This window comes from Prionailurus viverrinus, unplaced genomic scaffold, assembly GCF_022837055.1.
Source record: "Prionailurus viverrinus isolate Anna unplaced genomic scaffold, UM_Priviv_1.0 scaffold_48, whole genome shotgun sequence".
In the NCBI taxonomy this organism is placed as follows: domain Eukaryota; kingdom Metazoa; phylum Chordata; class Mammalia; order Carnivora; family Felidae; genus Prionailurus; species Prionailurus viverrinus.
In genome coordinates, this window is record NW_025927611.1 from 1,254,899 (window position 1) to 1,275,629 (window position 20,731).

Genomic DNA, 20,731 nt, shown 5'->3' on the forward strand with positions numbered 1-20,731 from the left:
CAAGCCGGTTCCAAGATGTCAGCACAGATCCCAATGCAGGGCTTGGACTCACGAACCATGAGATTATGACCTGAGTGGAAATCAAGAGTCAGATGGTTAATTGACTGAGGCACCCCAATGCCCCTGAATATGTTTCTTAGAATAGAAATGTTAGAATGTATAATAAAATATATTAAAATATACATAATAAAATATATTGGAATATATTACAGAATGTTAGAATATATATAATACCCAATATTATATATATATATACATATATATATATAATGTATATGTATGTACATACAAGTTGTAAAGTCTTTGAAGGGCCATAAGCATGCCTTTTAGAATATACATAGTAGATGGGGCGCCTGGGTGGCTCAGTCGGTTGAGCATCTGAGTTTGGCTCAGGTCATGTTCTTATGGTTCATGAGTTCGAGCCCCGTGTCGGGCTCTGTGCTGACAGCTCAGGGCCTGGAGCCTGCGTTGGATTCTGTGTCTCCTTCTCTCTCTGTCCCTTCCCCGTTCATGTTCTGTCTCCCTCTCTCTCAAATATAAAATAAAACACAAAAACATTTAGAATATATATAGAATACATGTCATAAAACACATTAGAATACATATTATTGATTATATCAGAATATAATATACACAGTATGTAATATAATAAGTATAAAGCCTGTAAAGGTAACAATATACTTTTTAATTAAATTTTTTTTAAAGTTTGTGTATTATCTTTTGAGAGAGAAAGACAGTGAGAGCAGGGGAGGCACAGAGAGAGAGGGGGAGAGAGAATCCCAAGCAGGTTCTGTGCTGTCAGTGCAGAGCCTGATGCAGGGATCAAACCCACAAACCGTGAGATCACGACCTGAGCTGAAACCAAGAGTCGGACGCTTAACCGACTGAGCCACCCAGGTGCCCCTGTACTTTTTAATTTTAACTCACTATCTCTACACTCATACACACACACATCACACATATGTATACACACACATATGTACAAGTATATACCTAACTCTTCCAAAAGAATGACACGTATCTATACTCCCGCTGGCTTAGAAAACTACACATTTATTCCTCTTGCATTGAACACCTGGACGGGGTGCTGCGTTAACCTCACGGTTCACGGGACTAGAGACAGGACCTCCTTGTTTGCACATGACAGAGTTCAGTGTGCCCTCCCCGCACCCAAACGTCATGTCGCAGCCCAGAGGCTGTACTGACTCCGTAATGCCTAGCTTACAGGGTTTTTTTTTTTTTTTTCTTTTGTCTTTCCGAGTCATATGCTGTGGTTTCTAAAGAACTTTTATGATCGTCCGGGATGAAAGCTGCTTTTGTACAGCAAGGTGTTGCCGAAGCTGGCCAGGATATTTATAGGAAGACTTAGGTATGTGGTCAGGCTCAGGGGTGGGAGAGGACCGAATCACGTCAACTGGGCCACCTGGCCTTATAATGATCCTGAAAGTTTTTCTGGAACCCTTGCTGCCTGGGTGCAATCGGAAAGGGAAAAAAGCATGTCCCTGATTGACCCAGACTTGACCACCAAGCTTAGTTCCCTAGCACCATCGCAGGGGCAAGTCCCCCGGGGACCATCCTGAACCCCCCAACCCCTCCGCAGGGCAGGGCCAGGCAGGACCTGGTGCCCAGAACCCTTCCTAGTTCCAGCCCGGTGCCCTCGGCCTGCTCAGGGCGCGCATTTTTTTTTTTTCCCACCTCTCTGGCAATAAGCGACCAGACCCAGCGCTCTGTCTAATGCCCTGGGGAAAATGCCACCCACAAAGTGTAGAGGAAGGGTGGGGCGAAGCTGGCAGCCCGGGGCCAGAACACCACACCCAGAGCCGGGTTCTGGTTTCCTGTCGCCCCTCCCACTTGGCCAAGCCCGGCAAGCATGGCCTAGTCTCGGTGAAACGCTTCGCTTCTGACTTAGACGTGGCCTTGCCTTCTGGACCGGCCGCCCCTGCCCGCCCCGAGCGGACAGGGTGGCCAGACACAAAACAGGACGCGCCGTGACATTCCAAGTTCACATACACACTGGTCGTTTTCTCTGGAAGTGTGCCCACATGGGATCTCGGACACGCTTAAACGGGGGCGGGTGGGTGGGAGACGGAGCTGTAAATGCAAATGGCCTGGGGCGCCCTGCCTTCCTTCCCCACACTGTGCCTGGTGTCCTGAACACAGGGAGCCATCAGAGTTGGGGGCACTGCCTTCGGGCGTCCTAGCTCTTAAGTCTGCCTCTGGTTGCTTTTGTTTGGGAAATAATCATGGATTGTTAGCAAAGCTTGCGGGAAACTCACGGGGGGGGGGGGGGGGGTCCTGCGCGCTCGCCTCCGCCCCTGCCCACCCCTTCCCCTCCACTCCCGCCAGCATGTTGTACCAGTTTGGCTCCCCCCCTCCCAGGAACCAGGAAGCCGACCTGGGCGGGGTCTTAGTATTCGCCAGACTCGGCGAGCGCCCCAGGGGCCGCGCGGGCCGCGCGCCCTGGGCGCACTCAGCTCCGGCTCCAGTTGGATCTTTTAAGTTTACTTTCGTGCCAGCCACGCCCTCCCGGTGCCCAGCCCGCCCCGCCTGCCAGCCTTCCGGGCGAGCTCGGCGGGGACCCCAGCCCCCGGGGGCGCGCGAGGGGGCGCGGCCGCCACCCCAGCGCCGCCCGCCTGCCCGCCCGCGCGCCCCGGCCTGGCGGGGGCGGCTCCGGGGCGCGGCGGGGGCGGAGCGCGGCGGCGGCGGCCGCGGCGGCAGCAGCGGCAGCGGGGACGCCCCGGTCCCCGGGCCGGGCGCGGGCGGGCGGGAGAGCGCGCGGCCCCGCCCAGGCCGCTTCCGCCCGGCCCCCCCCTCCCTCGGCGCGCACGCTGCGCCCGCGCGGGTGGCCGCGGACTCGGGCGGCGAGGGATGAACCGGGACCCCGCGTCGCCCCCGCCGGCCCGGGCCGCGCCCCCCGCCTCGGCCGCGCCGCCCCCGCCCCCGCCCCCGCCCCCGCCCCCGCCGCCGCCGCCGCCCGGGCCCCCGGGCCCGCCCTCCGAGGCCGCCGGCTACTCCCACCAGCTGCTGCTGCTGCTGCTGCTTCAGTGAGCGCCGCCCCGCGCCCCGCCATTGTCCCCGCCGCTCCGCCGGGCCGCGGGGGACGCGCATGGGTGGACGCCGCTGATGCCGCCGCCGCCGCCGCGCCGCCCTCCGAGGCTGCGTCCCGCCGAGCCCGGCCCCGCGCGCTCCCCGGACTGGAGCGCGCCCCCATGGAGGCGCCCGGGCTGGCCAAGGTGGCCAAGGCGGCCAAGGCGACCGAGCCCGAGGCCCCGGGGGGCCGTGCCGACGCCCCCGACGGCGCGCCCGCGCTCTGCCCCAGCCCCGAGGCGCCCTCGCCGGAGCCCCCCGCCTACCGCCTGCAGGACTTCGACACGCTGGCCACCGTGGGTGAGTAGGGCGCGCGGGGGACCCTGCCCGGGGGGACGCTGGCGTCAGACAAAGGGCGCGCGTGTGCCGTCGCCCGGCCGCCCCCCCTGACCGGCCCTGGCCGCTCGCGTCTGCGCGGGGAGTCCCGGCCGTGCGCCCCTGGCCCCTGTGGGCGCCCCGAGACCCGGAGCCAGTCCCCTTCCAGCCCCCCGCGAGCCTCCCCGCCTGCGGGGCGCCCGGGCCCCGCGCCCCAGAAACCCCTTTAGGTAGGACTCCCGTCCTCCCCGGCCGCCCCAGGTGTCCGTGGCACCCGACGTCACGAAAGTTCCTGGGGGGGGGGGTCACCTCACGTTCACGTTGGGGTCGTCGCCCGCCCTCCCAGCCAGGGGCCCCGAGCGACCGAGGCGGCGGCCACACGCACCTGCACAACTCTTTCTGGGCAGCGTCCCTGTGCCCAGCGTCAGGATGCTTCCGCGTAGACCTCACCGGCGGCTTGGCGGGGACAGGTGTCCCGGGGCGCCCGTCACGGGGCGGGCGGGGGGCGGCGAGGGACACGGACGCCTTCAGCGCCTGAAAGTTGGGGCTCCTTCCCGGACACTGATTTCCCTTTGTCCCGTGCCTTTGACTTGCATGTAATTTCCAGCGAGTTCCTTGGGCGCGCGGATCCCCAGACGCGCTGGCTTATGGGGCCGCCCCGAGTGGGGTCAGAAAACCCCGACCGCACGGCGGTGCCGGGTTCAGGTTGTGGACACCCACCACCTGCCTGTGGCTACTTAGCACGTCTTTGCTGCCCACAGGGTTCGGGGGACGTGCGCTTTGTCAGAAAGCGCGTGGGGAAGGGGCCGTGTCACCCTGGGACAGGGTGTTCGGGGACTTTCCTGGGTCCCCTAAGCCTATTTTGGAAAGGAGGAAGCTGGGCGGGGAATCAGGAAGCCGTGAACTCGAGGTCGTGGCCAGGGTCGGTCACGCAGCTAGACCTTCTCTTTTCCCTCTGGGGTCCCCCCCTGCCCTGTGCACTCGGCTGTGAGGAAGGGTCTCCAGGAAACCCGATTTCGGGAGGACGGCCCGGGTCGCACGTCCTCTACCTCTCCTTGCTTGCCTGTCGCTGTTTCCCTCATCCTTCTGTCTGTCTCTCTGTGCCCGTCTCCTTCCCTCCCTCCCGGAAGCCGGCTGGTGGAAAAGTGGGCTGTGTTTTGCAGGGGGCAGCAGGGCGGGCCAGGAACGCGGGCCAGTGCGGTGACCCCGGGGGTATGTGGAAATCCGAGTGAACAACGGAAAGTTGCTGGGGGACCCGCGGAGCCTTGGCACGCAGAACCACCCATTGTATTGCTTCTGGGCACAGGCATGGCTCTATTGTCAGACGGGCCCGGGCCACGGGCCAGGACCCGCGGCAGGGTGTGGGCGGGCTGTGGACCTGACCTCTCCTGCCGCCTGCAGTCACGCGGGGCCCCGTGGGCATTGGTGCCCAGCCAGTCGTCTTGTCCTTAAAAATAGAAGGCCGCCGCCTTTGGGGATGGAGAGGGGCGGCTGTGGGAGGGTGACTGCTTCCGTCCAGCTGCCTCTTGTTCTCTCCTACTGGGGACGAGGCTCCTTCCTCAAGGATAACTTCCTGCGGGCTCCAGGGGTGTGGACGGAGAGCTGGGGGCGCGTGTTCAGCTGTCAGGTTACAGAGCGTGGTCAGGGACCCAGGGGTGTGTGTGTGAGAGAGAGAGAGAGACAGACAGAGCCAAGTATGTGTATGTGAGAGACCCAGGGGGGTGTCAGTGATGGAGGTGTGTGTGCAGTTTCTGTGGTGTAGTATCTAACCTTGTGCTTCAATACTGAGGAACCTGAACCTGAGCCCTCTCGGCCCCGGAGACTAAGTCTGGAGGGACCCCCGGCCGTCCCGCCCCGGCCGTCCCGTCCTGCAGCCCGTGCGTGTCCCTTCCAGCTCCCGACGTAAGGTGCAGTGGGTCCCAGGGGGACGAGCAGCCGGGCGACCTCACGGGGCCCCAGGCCACACGGGCACCCATAGACCATCTCTATGTGCTTTTCCTCGTGAGAGTGCAGTCCTTCGTGACGGGAACCCACCCTACACCCTACACGCGGAGGTAGCGCTCCCCAGACACCCCCAAGCCCTCCGCACCTCTGTTTTCCACCACCGTGCCCACGCCCCAGAACCTTCTGTGCAGGATGATTCGGGACGGGAGGGCACAGCCCGGCTCCGCCCCGGAGCAGGTTTCCCTTCGTGGTCATGGCACACAGTGTGGGTTCCCGTTGCCCGTCTCCCCTTGGGTGTGTGACTCAGTCTTGTCCTCCCCCCGACCCTGCCGTGTTTTCACCCGTCACTTGTGCCTGCCAGCTGGGTGCTCCGGGGGGGGGGGGCGGGGGCGCCCACGGGACAGGACTGCCGAGTCCCCGTCGCAGGTCTGACTTCGGCTCAGGTCATGATCTCGCGGTTCGTGAGTTTGAGCATCGGGGCTCCGTGGTGTCAGCTCGGAGCCTGGAGCCTGATTTGGATTCTGGGTCTCCCTCCCTCTCTGCCTGTGTCCCACTTGCTCTCTGCCTCTCTCGCTTTCTCAAAAATAAATAAAACAATAAAAAAGTAAAAAATATACATACATGTTTGGAAATAATTATACACTCGCAGGGAATCCCCAAATCCGTCCCGTGCACCCTTGGCAAAGCTTCCGTGCATCCTGATTCCTTCTTGGCCCAAGATCCCAACCAGGATGTTGCCTTTGGTTCAGTCGGAGAGAGTGTGGACCCTGTGCAAGGCGTCCCAGTTTCTGCAGGCACAGCTTTCAGATTCTGGGGTGGATGCATTTCTCTCCAGTTTTACCCTATGCGTTTATTCCCCTATTTATTTATTCATTAAAAAAATTTTAGTGCTATTTTTGAGAGAGAGCGAGAGCAGAGGAGGGGCAGACAAAGGAGGAGACACAGAATCCGAAGCAGCTCCAGGCTCTGAGCCGTCAGCACAGAGCCCGACGTGGGGCTCGAACCCACGAACTGTGAGATCGTGACCTGAGCAGAAGTCAGGAGCTTAACCGACTGAGCTCCCCAGGTGCCCCCATCCTGTGCATTTCTATGGCGGCCAGCACCCCCAAGTCGAGGCCAGAGCGAATTCCCTTCACACAGCCTGGGGGCTCATGGTCACCACCTGCTATTTGCTTAGTTCACACGTGGCACAATCACAAAGTTGTGTTTCCTTAAGATCGAGGAGACCTTTGTCCGTGAATCACCGACTGTAGGCGGATCTGCCTAAAGTCCTGGCAATCATTTTGCTTCCCCACCGATAGGACTTTTCTCCCGCGCTCTCGCTTCCCCCAACTTGGCCCTAATCCCGCTCCCGCTGCCCTGGGCTGTGTGTCTCCTATAAGGGAGCTCATCGCAGCCCCAGGGGGACCCCAGTGTCACAACCTCGCCTAATCGTAAACAAGTAAACAAGTCCCGAAGGCCCAACAGCAAATGTGAATGCCATGACACTGGGGGGCACGGCAGGGACACAAACATTCATCTGCGTCAGTGCGTAACTCCCTCCACCCCCCTCCCCCGGCCCCTGCCTCCGGATGTGGGAGGTCATAGACGACTCAGCTCGAGTTTACCCTGCGCTGAGACAGGTGCACGGTGGGTACCATTGGCGGGAGGAGAGAGCAGCGTCGTGGGATCGGGGCCACGGCACGCGGAGGCGGGGGCGGGCCGTGCTGGCACGCGGAGGGCACCATGGGGTCCGCCGTTCCCAGGAGGAGATGTTTGATCGGATCCTGGAAGGTGAGGCAGGGGCTCCCTTGCGGACAAGACCGTGGGCACCGTGGCTGGTCCTCAGGCTTGGGCCACGTCACGATCCCCTGCAGGGCTGAGGCCGGCCCCGCCCTGGAGATTTTTCCTGGGTCCCCTCCCTTGAGCTGGAGCCTGTGACTCTGCATTCCTCACAAGTCCCCAGCGATGCTGCCGGTCCAGAATGTGCTCTGGAACCCCAGGGCCACCTCGGGGCCCCGTGCACGTGTTCCAGAAGCTGTCAGGAGGTCACTGTGGCCGGTGTGGGGCCGGGCAAGCCAGGACCGGAAGGCACAGAGCAGGGCTGGCCGGGTGTGAGCACTGGGGGAGGGGCTGCAGGATCTTGAGCCGTGACCGCATCTCCCGTGGGTTCAGAGGTTCTTGTTGGGGCTTGTTGGGGGCAGAGGCTTGGGAGCATGCACCCTTGAGGATGTGGTGGATGGTGGTGTTTAGAATCGGGGACATCTTACCGGGTGCTCGACTTCTGGGACCACTTGGAGGTTGAACCCAGACGATTTGCTGTGTGAAAGTGACCATATTAGCCCAGTAGATCCTCTGGGAGACATTGCCACAGAGTGGGCAGCTTAAACCGCAGACCTTGGTCTCTGGCAATTCTGGAGGCTGAAGGTCTGAGGTCAGGATGCGGGCTGATTGGGTTTCTGGTGAGACTTTGCTTCCTGTTTCGCAGATGGCCATTTTCTCATCGTGTCCTCACATGGGCTTCACGTGCAAGCTGAACGGGTAGGGGTGGGGACAGGGTGCATCCTCCCATGTCTCTTCCTACAGGGCCACTTAGAAGGGGTTCTGTTGGATGAGGACCTCACCATTAGGACCTCATTTCACGTTTGTTTCTTCCTTAGAAACTTCGTCTCCAAATACAGTCACACTGGGATTTAGGTCTCAAAGACGTGAATTTTGCAGGGGGGGAGGGGACGCAGACATTCCGTCTGCAACAGTGACTTAGAGAACTAAGTCCTGAGTAACTTCAGCTCCAAGGTTTTCGGGTTAAATAATGGGAAAGCTGGTGCTGCATCAGGCAACGCAAGGTGGGCTGTGGATACATCCGTGTTTGAGAGAGAAGATCACCACGTCGTCACCATCACCTCTGTCTATGCTTGTCCCTGACACCTGCCCACATCCTACCTCCTCCATCATGTTTATCATCTTAACCACCACCATCATCACCAACACCATCATCATCATGGCCACGGTGACCACCACCGCCAACCCGATCATCATCACCAACACCATCATCCCCGCCATCGTCACCAACGCCATCATCATCATGGCCACGGTGACCACCAACACCAACCCTATCGTCATCATGACCATGTCACCGTGACTCATGACCACCACCAGCAACCCGATCATCATCACCAACACCATCATCCCCACCATCGTCACCAACACCATCATCATCATGGCCATGGTGACCACCAACACCAACCCTATCGTCATCATGACCATGTCACCATGACTCACGACCACCACCACCAACCCGATCATCATCACCAACACCGTCATCCCCACCATCGTCACCAATGCCATCATCATCATGGCCATGGTGACCACCAACACCAACCCAATCATCATCACCAGCACCATCATCATCATGACCATGGTGACCACCAACACCAACCCTATCGTCATCATGACCATGTCACCATGACTCACGACCACCACCACCAACCCGATCATCATCACCAACACCGTCATCCCCACCATCGTCACCAATGCCATCATCATCATGGCCATGGTGACCACCAACACCAACCCTATCGTCATCATGACCATGTCACCATGGCTCACGACCACCACCACCAACCCGATCATCATCACCAACACTGTCATCCCCGCCATCATCACCAACACCATCATCATCATGGCCATGGTGACCACCAACACCAACCCAATCATCATCACCAGCACCATCATCCCTGCCATCGTCACCAACACCATCATCATCATGGCCATGGTGACCACCAACACCAACCCTATCGTCATCATGACCATGTCACCATGGCTCACGACCACCACCACCAACCCGATCATCATCACCAACACCGTCATCCCCACCTTCCCTTCAACACTGCCTGCATCCTCCCTCTTTGTACCCTCTTTGTCATGATCACCGTGGTCCTCGTCACTTCCGACACTCATGAAACTCTTTTTAATTGAAATTCACGTGACATAAGATAATTTTGCAGTGAACAAACCCGAGAGCATTCGGCACATTCCCAATATGCAACCCTCCCTTCTGTCTTGTTCTTAAACAGTTCGGTTGCCCCAGAAGGACACCTTCTATGCATTCAGCAATCACTCTTTGTTCCCCTTCCTCCTGCCCTTGGCAACCACCCGTCTACTTTCTGTCTTGATGGGTTTGTCTATTCTGGACGTTTCATGTAAATGGAATCATACAGGATGGGGCCTTTCTTAATTTGTTTCTTTCACTTGCATGATGTTTTTGAGTTTCGTATGTATAGGTAGTATATGTCAGTATTGCATTCTTGTTTATAATCAAGTAATATTTGATGGAATGGATAGACTACATTTTTTTTTTTTTTTTTTACCCTGTCGTTTGAGTTTGCCTAGAGAAACAGCACTGCAGACGGGCGGCTTCAGCAACAGACATTTATTGCTTCACAGTCCCGGAGGTCCCGGAAGTCCAAGATCCAGGTGTGGGCGGGACCGGTTTGTTTTGAGGCCTCTCTCTTGGGCGTGTAGACACCATCTTCTCTCTGTGTCCTTACATGGTCTTCCCTCTGTGTGTGTCTACGTCCTAATCTTCTCTTATGAGGACACCTGTCCTACGAGGTCAGGGCCCGCGATACTGACCTCCTTTTACCTGAATCCCCTGTTTTAAGACCCCATCTCCAAATACAGCCACCACAACCCATCAACCCTCAAGGTGCCTTGTGCATTCAGGTAGCACCTCTAGCAAAACTCTGCGTGGGGTGTGGGCATTCTTTCGTCCTTGGGAAGGGATGGCTGGTGAGAGGTGTTACTGGTTCCCGGGGACCCTGCGTGCCGCTCGTGGATCTGGGATGCCGTGCGTTCCAGGGGCTTTCCTGGGGCGCTCTGTGGGTCTCCTTCACGCTCCACCGAGAAGGGCGAACGTCCGCCCCATCTGGTGGGATGTCTGTGGGACCTGGTGTATAAATCTGGGTCCCTCCACGTCTTGGGAAGTCACCTTCCGTGACTTCCACGCTGTGTGGTCGGGCAGCCCAACTTTCTCATTCTTTTTTTTTTTGTTTGTTTTGGAAAACGTTAAATTCTTTTTTTTACTTTTTTTACTTTTTTTTACTTTTTTTAAATTAAAAACAATTTTTTTTAATGTTTATTTATTTTTGAGACAGAGAGACAGAGCATGAACAGGGGAGGGTCAGAGAGAGAGGGAGACAGAATCTGAAACAGCCTCCAGGCTCTGAGCTGTCAGCACAGAGCCCAATGCGGGGCTCGAACCCACAGACCGCGAGATCATGACCTGGGCCGAAGTTGGACGCTCAACTGACTGAGTCACCCGGGCGCCCCTTTTTTTTATTTTTGAGAGAGAGAGACACAGAGAGAGGGAGACGCAGAATCGGAAGCAGGCTCCTGGCTCCCAGCCGTCAGCGCAGAGCCTGACGCGGGGCTTGAACTCACAAACCGTGAGATCATGACCTGAGGCCAAGTTGGACGCTCAACCGACTGAGCCACCCGGGCACCCCTCTAATTCTTTTTTTTTGAAACAATTTTTTTATTATAGTGATATAACATAAAATTCACCATTTTAACCAATTTTAAGCGTACAACTCAGTGGCATTAAATTATTCACAGTAGTATGCAACCATCACCACCCCCTACTTCCAACACTCCCGTCGCCCCCAAGCGAAACCCCACACCCATTAAGAAGTCACGCCCTCGTGTCTCCCTTCTTGAGACCCTGCTAACCTCTTCATCGTTTTCTGTCCCTATGAAACCCCTGTTCCAGGAACTTCCTATCAGTGGAGTCCTACGGGGTTAATCCTCATGGGCTGCTTCCTTTCTTTCAGTGTAACGCCTTCAGGGGTCATCCACGTTGTAGCCTGTGGTAGTGCCTCATCCATGCTTTCGCCCTGCCTTTCTTCTTCTTTCACTACTGGAGAGTGGTCAGTGCACTTAGGAACCAACAGTGTGTTAGGGTTGGCGCTCAGGGTCCTGGGCTGAGTCACCGGGACAGAAACCATGCCTCCCCAGCACCGTATTCCCAGCTCCGTATTCACTAAATGGGGTATAGTTTCCTGATGCCTGTGGACCTGGCTCTTCATCCCCACATTTTGCCCACATGGTCCTCGAGCAGGGGTCAGTGAAGGGCTGGGACGCTCCGTGGTCGAGACGGTCACTCGCCAGATGCACTTTTTCACGTAGTGCGGTGGGTGTGTGTTGTGTTTTATTGTGTCCTCTGAGGAGGGCTGCGGAGCTTCAGCCATGAGCACGAGTGTCTGCTGTCCTTTGGCATCAACTAGGAAGTAGGCACGCCTCACCAAGGCGAGCATCGCCATCATCATCGTGGCCGTCATCATCCTCATCATCGCTTCCCAAGCGTGGTGCAGGCTGGTCATTTCAGGGACGGATGGTGGTGGTATTTGTCTGGATTTGGAGCTTGTGCCATTCAGTAGATCTTGAATCTTCCACATATGCTTCTCTTGAGGCCGCTGAAGAGTCTTCACCACCCCCGCCCCGCCTCTTTGTTCCATCTCCTGGTTTGGGAGTTGGGGTGCGGGGAGGGGTCCCAGAAAGCCCACCGCAAGGTCATCTCTGCTTACTCTCCCATTGTGATCACTCTCGGGGGCCTTGTCTCCACATGAGTCTTCCATGACTGCTCTAACAACTTACTCCACACTTAGTGGCTTAAAATAACACGCATATTTTAAATCCCACAGCTGTGCAGGTTAGGAGTCTGAAGGCGGGTGCCCCTGGGTTCACATCAAGGGTGAGCGGGGCTGCGTTCCCTCCGGAGGCTCCAGGGGAGAGTCCGGATCCTTGCTTTCTACAGCTTCCAGATGCTGCCCGCCTTCTTTGGCTCATGACGCCTTCGTCATCTTCTGGCGCAGCATGGTTGGGTCAGGTCTCATGGTTCCGTATCTCCGGTTGTTGCTTCCCTGCCTCCCTCTCCCACTTGTAAGGACTCACCCACCGCACCGACGATCATCTCCCTATTTCGAGTCAACGACTTAGCGTGTGTAATTACCACCGGGAAACTCAGTTTACCCTCTGCCATGTAAACTAACATTCACACGTTCTGGGGATTTGGGTGACAGGTAGCACGTTGGTGGTGAAGGCATTACTCTGTCTCCAGCTCCCGCTTAAGTCGCACCGCTTAGAGAGTGGAGTGGGGTGGGGTGGGGTGGCTGTGCTCTTGCCTGGCCTTCCCCCTTCTCCAGCCGCACCGACTTCCCTAAATGGACAAACCGCATTAACAATAAAAACTCTTCCATTAGGAGGAGAAATGCTAGGTCTGATTAGCTATGCATGAAGTTCTAAGTGGGGTGTGTGTGAGTGAGAGACGGGGGCGGGGGGAGGGTGGAGAGACAAGGGATTCATTGAGTTAATTGACCATCTTACCTCTGTGCCCTCCTCTGCCTGGACTAATTGCCACCTCTGTGGGACCTGTCCCCTGCGCTGGGCAAGCAAAACCAGTTCTCCTGTTACAAGGGAGCCTTGGTGGTGGCGTTGCTCGAAGCGGAGGTGACACCACCTTCCCTTCTAGAAGCTTCAGTCCGGTCCCAGACACGCAGCTCTGAACCGGACGGAAGGCTTGCCACATGGCATCCCGGAAGCAGAGCTGGTGTCCACCTGGAGGAGTGAGATCAGGAGGAGAGACACGATTGTTGGCGAGCAGTCTAGAGCTGCTTGACTGATTTGATAACACGGGCACTTCTTTTGGCTTAACTTGCCAGGCTCTGTTCTCCGAGTTAGCTCGTGAGACAGTAACACCACCAACACGAGGAAAGCCTGTAAGGAGCTAATTCCGGGAGCCTTTTCCCCTGCTTCCTGTGGGTAGGGGTCTCCGCGTCTGTGCCGGGTGGGATGGACCCCATGGGCCATTTCTGCCTCAGCATTAGGGCACTTACATGGGAGTCCAGTTGGCATCCGGATTCCATTTGAAGAGGAGACAACGCGGTCCTTAGCTACCCGATGCATTCGAAGTTGGCCCGCGATTTGTCCTTTCAAGCCTCCCGAGCTCCGAGACGCACCCCAGCAGGGCACCTGTATCAGGGATGTAAGTGGTGCACATTCCGGGGTGCAGATGCCTCCCTGCTCCTCCTGCCCGGACGAGGCCAAGCAGAGACGTTCTTCAGGGTGGGGGGCTGCCTCCAGCCCCGCGGGTCAACCGTGTCCGGGTGTAGGAGTTTCCTGTAGGACCCCTCTGGGCGATCCTTCCAGCTCAGGTGTCCCGTGGGCTCCCCAGGACCTGCTTGGAGCTTCCCAAGCCGCTCAGGGCGGGAAGCCTGCCGAGGCTGGACCTGGGGCGTCCCAGGACGCCTCCCACCTGGGTGGTTCCATGCTTGAGACAGACATCCACCTTGGGTACAGCGTGTTCTGTGCCACAGTGCGTGGAACTTCAGGGACATATTGAAATTCATACTGGCCTTTCCGCCAGTAGCCGAGGAAGGGCACCGTCCCCCAAGATCCCTGCCGAAATGGACGAGTTGCTGCCCGCCCGTCGCACCCGCTGCCCCATTGTCTTGCGCGGCTCTCGTGTGCGGAAATGACAGTCCTTGTCTTGAGGTGGTTCGTTTGGACATATTCTTGACGAGGCAGCTCATCAAAGAGGTTCGGAGGGCAACCCCCAGAGAGTTCTTTTAAAGTGGTTGACGATTAATTTGGCGGATGATTTCATCCCGCTGCATCATTATCTCGGGAGCCACTCCACGGAACAAAGGGCCGCGCACATGTGGGGCCGGGTGTGGCCGGCAAGAGCTGGGGCTCCGAGAAAGAGGGCCTTTGTCATGCTCGGGGGCCCCCGGGATGGGACTGCGGAGGGCGGACAGAGGCAGGACTGTATGTGTGCCCGGGCGTGCCTGCTGGGGGGCGTGTAGCTGGGCCGTAGGCCGGAGGATTCTGGGCCAGCTTATGTTTGGGGACAACCTCAAAGGAAATCATTCTGCAGAGTCGGAAAATCCAGCTGGGAGTGATTACTCCCAACCGAAAGGGCGTTAAAATGGTAACGCGTCCAGAATTTCCCCTTCCTGGGCCCCGGATCCCGTTATCCTTACAGTTTCAAGAAAAAGCAAGTGTATGTACAAAAATAAAATCGGTAATGAATGGGGTGCCCGGGTGGAGGCGTTGGGTAAGCATCTGACACTTGATTTCGGCTCAGGTCGTGCTCCCGCGGTTCATGGGTTCATGAACCCAGCTGCTCTGACAGCTCAGAGCCTGGAGCCTGCTTCGGATTCTGTGTCTCCTCTCTCTGCCCCTCCCCTGCTCATGCTGTGTCTCTCTCTGTCTCTCAATAATAAATAAACTTAAAAAAAAAAAAACCCTAAAATCAGTAATGACTCCCCAGTCCCCGAATAGTTGAGTTATATTGTCAGGTGATTTTACTTATGAAGGCTTTTCTGTCTTTGGTCGGTATCTTTTTTTTTTTTTTTTTTCTTTTAATTTATGATTCTACTTATTTATTTATTATTTTTTTAAATTTTTTTTTTTTGGTTTACATCCAAGTTAGTTAGCATGTAGTGCAACACTGATTTCAGGAGTAGATTCCTTAATGCCCCTTCCCCACTGAGCCCATCCCCCCTCCCACAACCCCTCCGGCAGCCCTCTGTTTGTTCTCTATATTTAAGAGTTTGTTATGTTTGGTCCCCTCCCTGTTTTTATATGATTTTGGCTTCCCTTCCCTTGTGTTCATCTTTTCTGTGTCTTAAAGTCTTCCTATCGTGAAGTCATATGACGTTTGTCTTTCTCTGACTAATTTCACGTCGCATAATACCCTCCAGTTCTGTCCACGCGGTTGCCAACGGCCTTGGTCGATATCCTTAAACCGTTCAGTCTTTTATTTTGGGAACAGAGCCCAGTGTGTCCATTGTATTGATCTTTTCCAAGAACCAGCTTGTTTTTTCTTCGATTCCCCGCCCCCCCTCAGTCGACTTCCTGTTTTTAATTTCATGGATTTCTACTTGCTTCTTGTTACTTCTTTTGTCTGCTTGTCTTGTCTTTCCTTTTCTATCTGTTGTTTTCTTTCTTCCTTCCTGCTTCCTTGATGGCTGTCGTTTTTCTGGCAGTTCTGACTTCATGTTCTCTCTGCTCACCCCAAGTGTCTTCTTTTGATCAAGATTCTGGGCTGCAAAAAGATTGCTGGGAAGATTGCTCAGAAATGCCCAGCCCTTCCTGGATTCACACCGCCTTCCGGGCAGCCCCTTGGTGCCCCGCCTCCTGTGGGGGGCTCAGAGTCTGCTCCTTGGAAGCTCGTGGCCCGTTGGTTCTTTGAACGGGGCCGTGCGTTCTCGTGGGGCTCAGGGTGTCCCTCCCAGATGAGGCTGGCGTCGGCCTGGCTTCCTGCCACCACACAATTAACCACCCTCTGCTACTTCCCCCTCGCACAAGCCGCGAAAGGGGGTGTGAGGAAAACAAGTCAGCAGCCACCTGCTCCAGAAACGTGTCCCCAAATGCGCTGCATCTCAGGACAGCTGCTCTGAGTCCCGGGGGGCTTATCTTCCTTCACAAGGAAAAGTAGAGGGGCGCCTGGGGGGGCTCACAGTCAGTTAAGCATCTGATTTTGGCTCAGGGCATGATCTCACGGTTCGCGGGTTCGAGTCCCGCGTCGGGCTCTGGGCTGACAGCTCGGAGCCTGGAGCCTGCTTCGGGTTCTGTGTCTCCCTCTCTCTCTGCCCCTCCTGTACTCTCTCTCTCTCTCAAAAATACATAAACATTAAAAAATTAAAATAAAAAAACAAAAGAGGAAACAGTTGAGTAACACTGCCATCCAGCTGGAGTGAGTCTAGGCGTGAACTTGAGAACGCCATTCAGAGCTTGTGATGTTCGTGGCAAAGCCATCAATGGGAAGCTTTGACAGGTGGCTCTGTGGTCTGGATTCTTTACCTCTTGTATCAGTAGGTGGGGGTTCCCTACCTTTAAAGGTGAAAACCTACCGTTTTTTGTTAAGTTGGGTTAGGTATTTTGTGGCGTGTTTTTCTTCTCACGTTCGTTAGTGCACGGGACGTGTGCACACGGTCTTGAGTGGAGGATACGCAGCTGGAAGGGGTTTGGCTGATTGGGTGACATCCCTTCGGGCACTCGGACATACTGTCCTTCTTCGGATTTTGGCGAACAGGGCGGCTCCACCAAGACCGGCTGCCACATTATATGGGGAAGCAGCGTCCGGCTCCAAAGCTGGGTGCCCGGGGTTCTTCCTCAGCAGAACAGGTGGTCCCCTGCTCCACCCCAAAAGGTGGCTTGGAAATTGTGCCTTTGGACGGTCCTTTCTTCACTGAACATCACACGCTGGTAGGAAAACATAACAGCAGGCGTTTGATGAAATTCGCCATTCGGCGAAGGAATGAATAACTCCGTAGTGCAGAGAGCAGTCCTGTTCCTTGCGTTTGCTTGACAGATGGCGCATGTCACGGGACGGGGGGAGGCGATAAGACAAGGTGAGTGGGCATATCAAAACTCTCGAGGGAATTGGGATATTGTCTCTGAGAGACGGTTGTGAGGGGGACGTGTTTGCATCACATTCTCCAGGGGCACCTTTGGGACCGGAGGAAAGGTTGTGCTTTGACGCGGGAAGCCTTGGGAGCACTCTCCATGGAAGGCATCCTGCATCCGGCTGTGATACGTCAGGGTGCGTGCTGTTTGCTCGAGACTTTCTGAATGCCCGGATTTCGTGCGTGGGGCCCTTTAACGATCGCCACGGACGTGTTACCGCAGGGTGACAAGGGCGCATCGTAAAACCTTACAAACGAAACGTTTGTGTCCTTTGCAGAGCAGAAACTAACCGATATCAAACATATACCTTCGTCGTGTTCGCAGAATTGTGCCGGGTGCAGAATACTCCCATTTAACGCCCCTTGGAGGACCTTGGCGGTTGCATGATGGGTCGCCATGGGGAGCCCAAGATAGTTTTCCAAGTGGCGCCCGGGGACCCGCGGGGCTCCCCTGAGAACGTCTCAGGGAAGTGCATGGGGTCACGCCTCCGTTCATCATAGCACGAAAATATCCTTTGCCCTTTTCTCTCTCCATCTTGCCGGGGAGTGTCCGGTGGTTTCCGGAGGCTTCCTGAAGGGTGCTGATGTCATCTCTGGCCACCAGTGGGGTGCACTAGGTCGCTCTTGTGTTTTCTATATTTGTTTTCCTCGCTGATATGGTTACGCTCTCCAGATAGTAACACCCACAGGCCAACAACGCAAGCATCGTTTAGAGTCCTTGATCTGTTGCCAGGGTGCCGAAGAATCCCGAGATCAGGGCGTTTGACGACTGCCGTTCCAAGCCAACGACCCGGTCTCAGAGGATCTTGAGTGGGCACCGGATGCAATGACCGATTCATGGCGATTTGCGTATCTGGTGACTCTTCAGAACATGAAACGCCTCCTTGTGTCCAAAGAACGTGCGTTGAATTTGTGGGTTACATCTTCCGCCAACCAGCCGACGAGGTCACTGGTGCTCACAATTGGATCCTACCCGATTGCGTTGCTTCCTTCCAGCTCTGGATGTCCCCAACGCATCGTAGGTTTGGAGTTCGCTTCACAGAGGTGTTACTTAGAGAAAGCGGTTGTTAGCACGTCCTGCGTGCAAGGAACCGTAACGCTTCATTGGGGGACGCGAAAACACAGGATTTCAAGAATCGCACGAACGCAAATAGCTCTAAGAAAAGGTCAGTGTTGGAAGGATTATAATCAAGGTGCCAAGAAGGAGCTAGCGATTTGATAACACATGTTCAGTGCCGAGTAGGATCTGGGTAAACACGACTGCGGCAGGGACGCAGGGCTTCTGGGCGCTCCAAGATAATGCTTTCGCTCTGAGAGCCACCCCCGCTCCCCATGCGCACTCCCTTGCGGAAACTTTGAGAGTCACTCTCTCTGGTATCGTCTCATTCTTAAACGGGGCGGTGGGTGGGGGGGGGGGAGACCGCAGACCTGATGTTTATCAGCAGGTTGCACTGTGCGAGGCATTAAGATAACAAAAGACATGTGATCCCAGCAGAAGCCGATCATTCAGGGAACCCAGGAGAAGCTTGATTAAAACAAAAAGAGGAACACGGGAGACGTTTGACACATGAGATTTACGTGGAGTCCCCCTTTTAGAGAAGTTGAAGATACTGTTCCCATCAGCGAAAATAGGATGTGACCGTAAAAGAGAAGCAGCTTTAAATAGGATTGCTGAAAATTTAAATGATTAAAGAAGAAAAGTCTCAAAGATCGAAGGGTGATCTTGGCCATGCTTCTGACTTCGGTCGGTGGGAGCCGTGGGCTCCCAGATGCACACCTGTCACCTACATCTTTCTCTTGAGTGAGCACTGGACTGGAGAGCGTGTGTCCAAAGCAACGCCCATTGAGGGGTCCTTGTCTCCCCGACATCCAGGAGTGTCTTCCTGTGGCTCTCCTAGCAAATCACTGCGAACACACAAATTTGTGTTCCCACGGTTGTGGAGACCAGAAGCCTGAGATCCAGGCGGAATAGGGTTGTGGTGATCCAGGCAGGGGGGGGCGGGGTTGGGGGGCAGAGCTGCTGAGGTCCAGGTGGGACAGGGCTGTGCTCCCTCCAGAGGCTCCAGGGGAGGGTCCTCCCTGCCTCTTCCAGCTTGTGGGGCTCCAGGCGTCCCTGAGCTTGTGGCCGCGTCCTTCCCGTCTCTGCTTCCCTCTTCACGTGGCTTCTCCTCTGTGTCTGTGTCTCTCCTCTTCTGTCTTTTATAAGGACACAAATATTGGATAAGTGCCCACCCTACTGGCATCCTTTGATTCCATCTGCTCCTTCCCTTCCTCCCTCACCTTCTTCCCTTCTTCCCTCACCCCCTTCCCTTCCTCCCTCACCTCCTTCCCTCCCTCCCTCACCTCCTTACGTCCCTCCCTCACGTCTTTCCCTTCCTCCCTCACCTTCTTCCCTTCCTCACCCCTTTCCCTTTCTCTGTCACCCCCTTCCCTTCCTCCCTCACCCCCTTCCCTTCCTCCCTCGCCTCCTTCACTTCTTCCCTGTCCCCCTGCGAAGCAGCCTCCAGCCTGAGCCACCCTCCTCTTTCCATTTTGAAACTTGACTTCCTCCCACACCTGTCTGACAAAGTCACAGAGCCTCCACAAGCTCAGGAAACCCCAGTAAGCTCATCAAGGTTCTTATTGCTATTGTAAGGAATGTTTGCTGCCTGCCCGCCCGGCCTGGTTGTAACTAAACTGAGTGAACGCAGGAACCACCTTTATATTGTGCCTTCCTGCATCAGGGGCGTGTGAGCGTCTGACACACAGTGAAATACGAACCGCGGTGGAAACAACAGCTGGCCTCCTTGTATTGACTCTGTCTTTGTTCAGAGACCTAGGTTGTATTCATAACACGGGTGGCATAAATCATTGGTGGTCAAAGATAGAGGTTTCCAAATAATTCTTTTTTTTTTTTTTAATGTTTTTTAGTTTATTTAGTTTTTGAGAGAGAGAAGGAAGGAGAGAGCAGGAGAGCAAGAATCCCAAGCACGTTCCACACGGTCAGTACAGGCCCTGATGTGGGGCTTGAATCCACGAACCACGAGATCGTGACCTGAGGTGAGATCACGACTCAGGCGCTTAACCAACAGAGCCACCCAGGTGCTCCCCTCCCCCCCCCCCAAGTATTTCTAACATGAGAGCTGACACTTGCTACAAGAATTGAGTGTGAGCTGAATGGTAGAACTTTATTATTCTTAAATAGTTATTTATTTTTTATACAGAAAGACAGAGTGTGAGCAGCAGAGGGGTGGAGAGGGAGGGAGACACGGAATCTGTGCTGATAGCTCAGAGCCTGACGTGGGGCTTGATCTCATGAACCACGACATCATGACCTGAGGTGAAGTCAGATGCTTAACCCACTGAGCCACCCAGGTGCCCGTGAACGGTGGAACTTTAAAGCAGTCCAATATGGTAGCCACGAGCCACATGCAATACAATACTAGCATGGTCTCATCAGCTAGTCTCAATAGCCACATTTCAGATCCCCAGTAGCCCCTGTGAGCTTGTGCCTTCTGTGGTGGACGGCAGGTTGTGGAAGGTTCCTGCCCCACAGAAAGCCCTACCTGCCAGTGCTTGCTGCATGGCAAGGGCTCGTAACTAGGGGCACTTCCGTTCCCAGTGGACACTTGGCAATGTCCGACCACTATTGGTTGTTACGACTGGAGTTTGGAGGGGGTGTGGCACAAGCATCTGGTGGGTGCAAAAAAAGCGATGCTTTTCAACATTCTACAGTACTCAGGACTCCCCAGATGTCAGTTACGCCAAAGTGGAGGAAACAGTGGCTTAGCGTGAGAGATTCTCTCTCTCATTTGTCTGCCTACATGTATGTATGTATCTATCTATCCATCCATCCTATCTATCCGTCCTATCTCTATCTATCTATCTATCTATCTATCTATCTATCTATCTATCTATCTATCCATCCATCCACCCATCCATTATATCTGTCTATCTAT

General features: G+C 55.4%; 1 protein-coding gene across 3 annotated transcripts in view; it reads left to right on the plus strand.

Annotated features, from left to right (window-relative positions):
- The first annotated feature begins 2,976 nt into the window (after nucleotides 1-2,976).
- Nucleotides 2,977-20,731, plus strand: part of PRKX (protein kinase cAMP-dependent X-linked catalytic subunit) — a 71,794-nt gene continuing 54,039 nt past the window's right edge. For 2 of the 3 annotated variants that reach the window (XM_047847356.1, XM_047847355.1), the window contains exon 1: nucleotides 2,978-3,387. In XM_047847356.1, the coding sequence (XP_047703312.1) occupies nucleotides 3,210-3,387 (178 nt within the window). In that variant the 5' untranslated portion in view covers nucleotides 2,978-3,209. Of the gene's footprint in view, nucleotides 3,388-20,731 lie in introns of all 3 variants that reach the window. The other variant, XM_047847357.1, reaches the window with a different exon arrangement.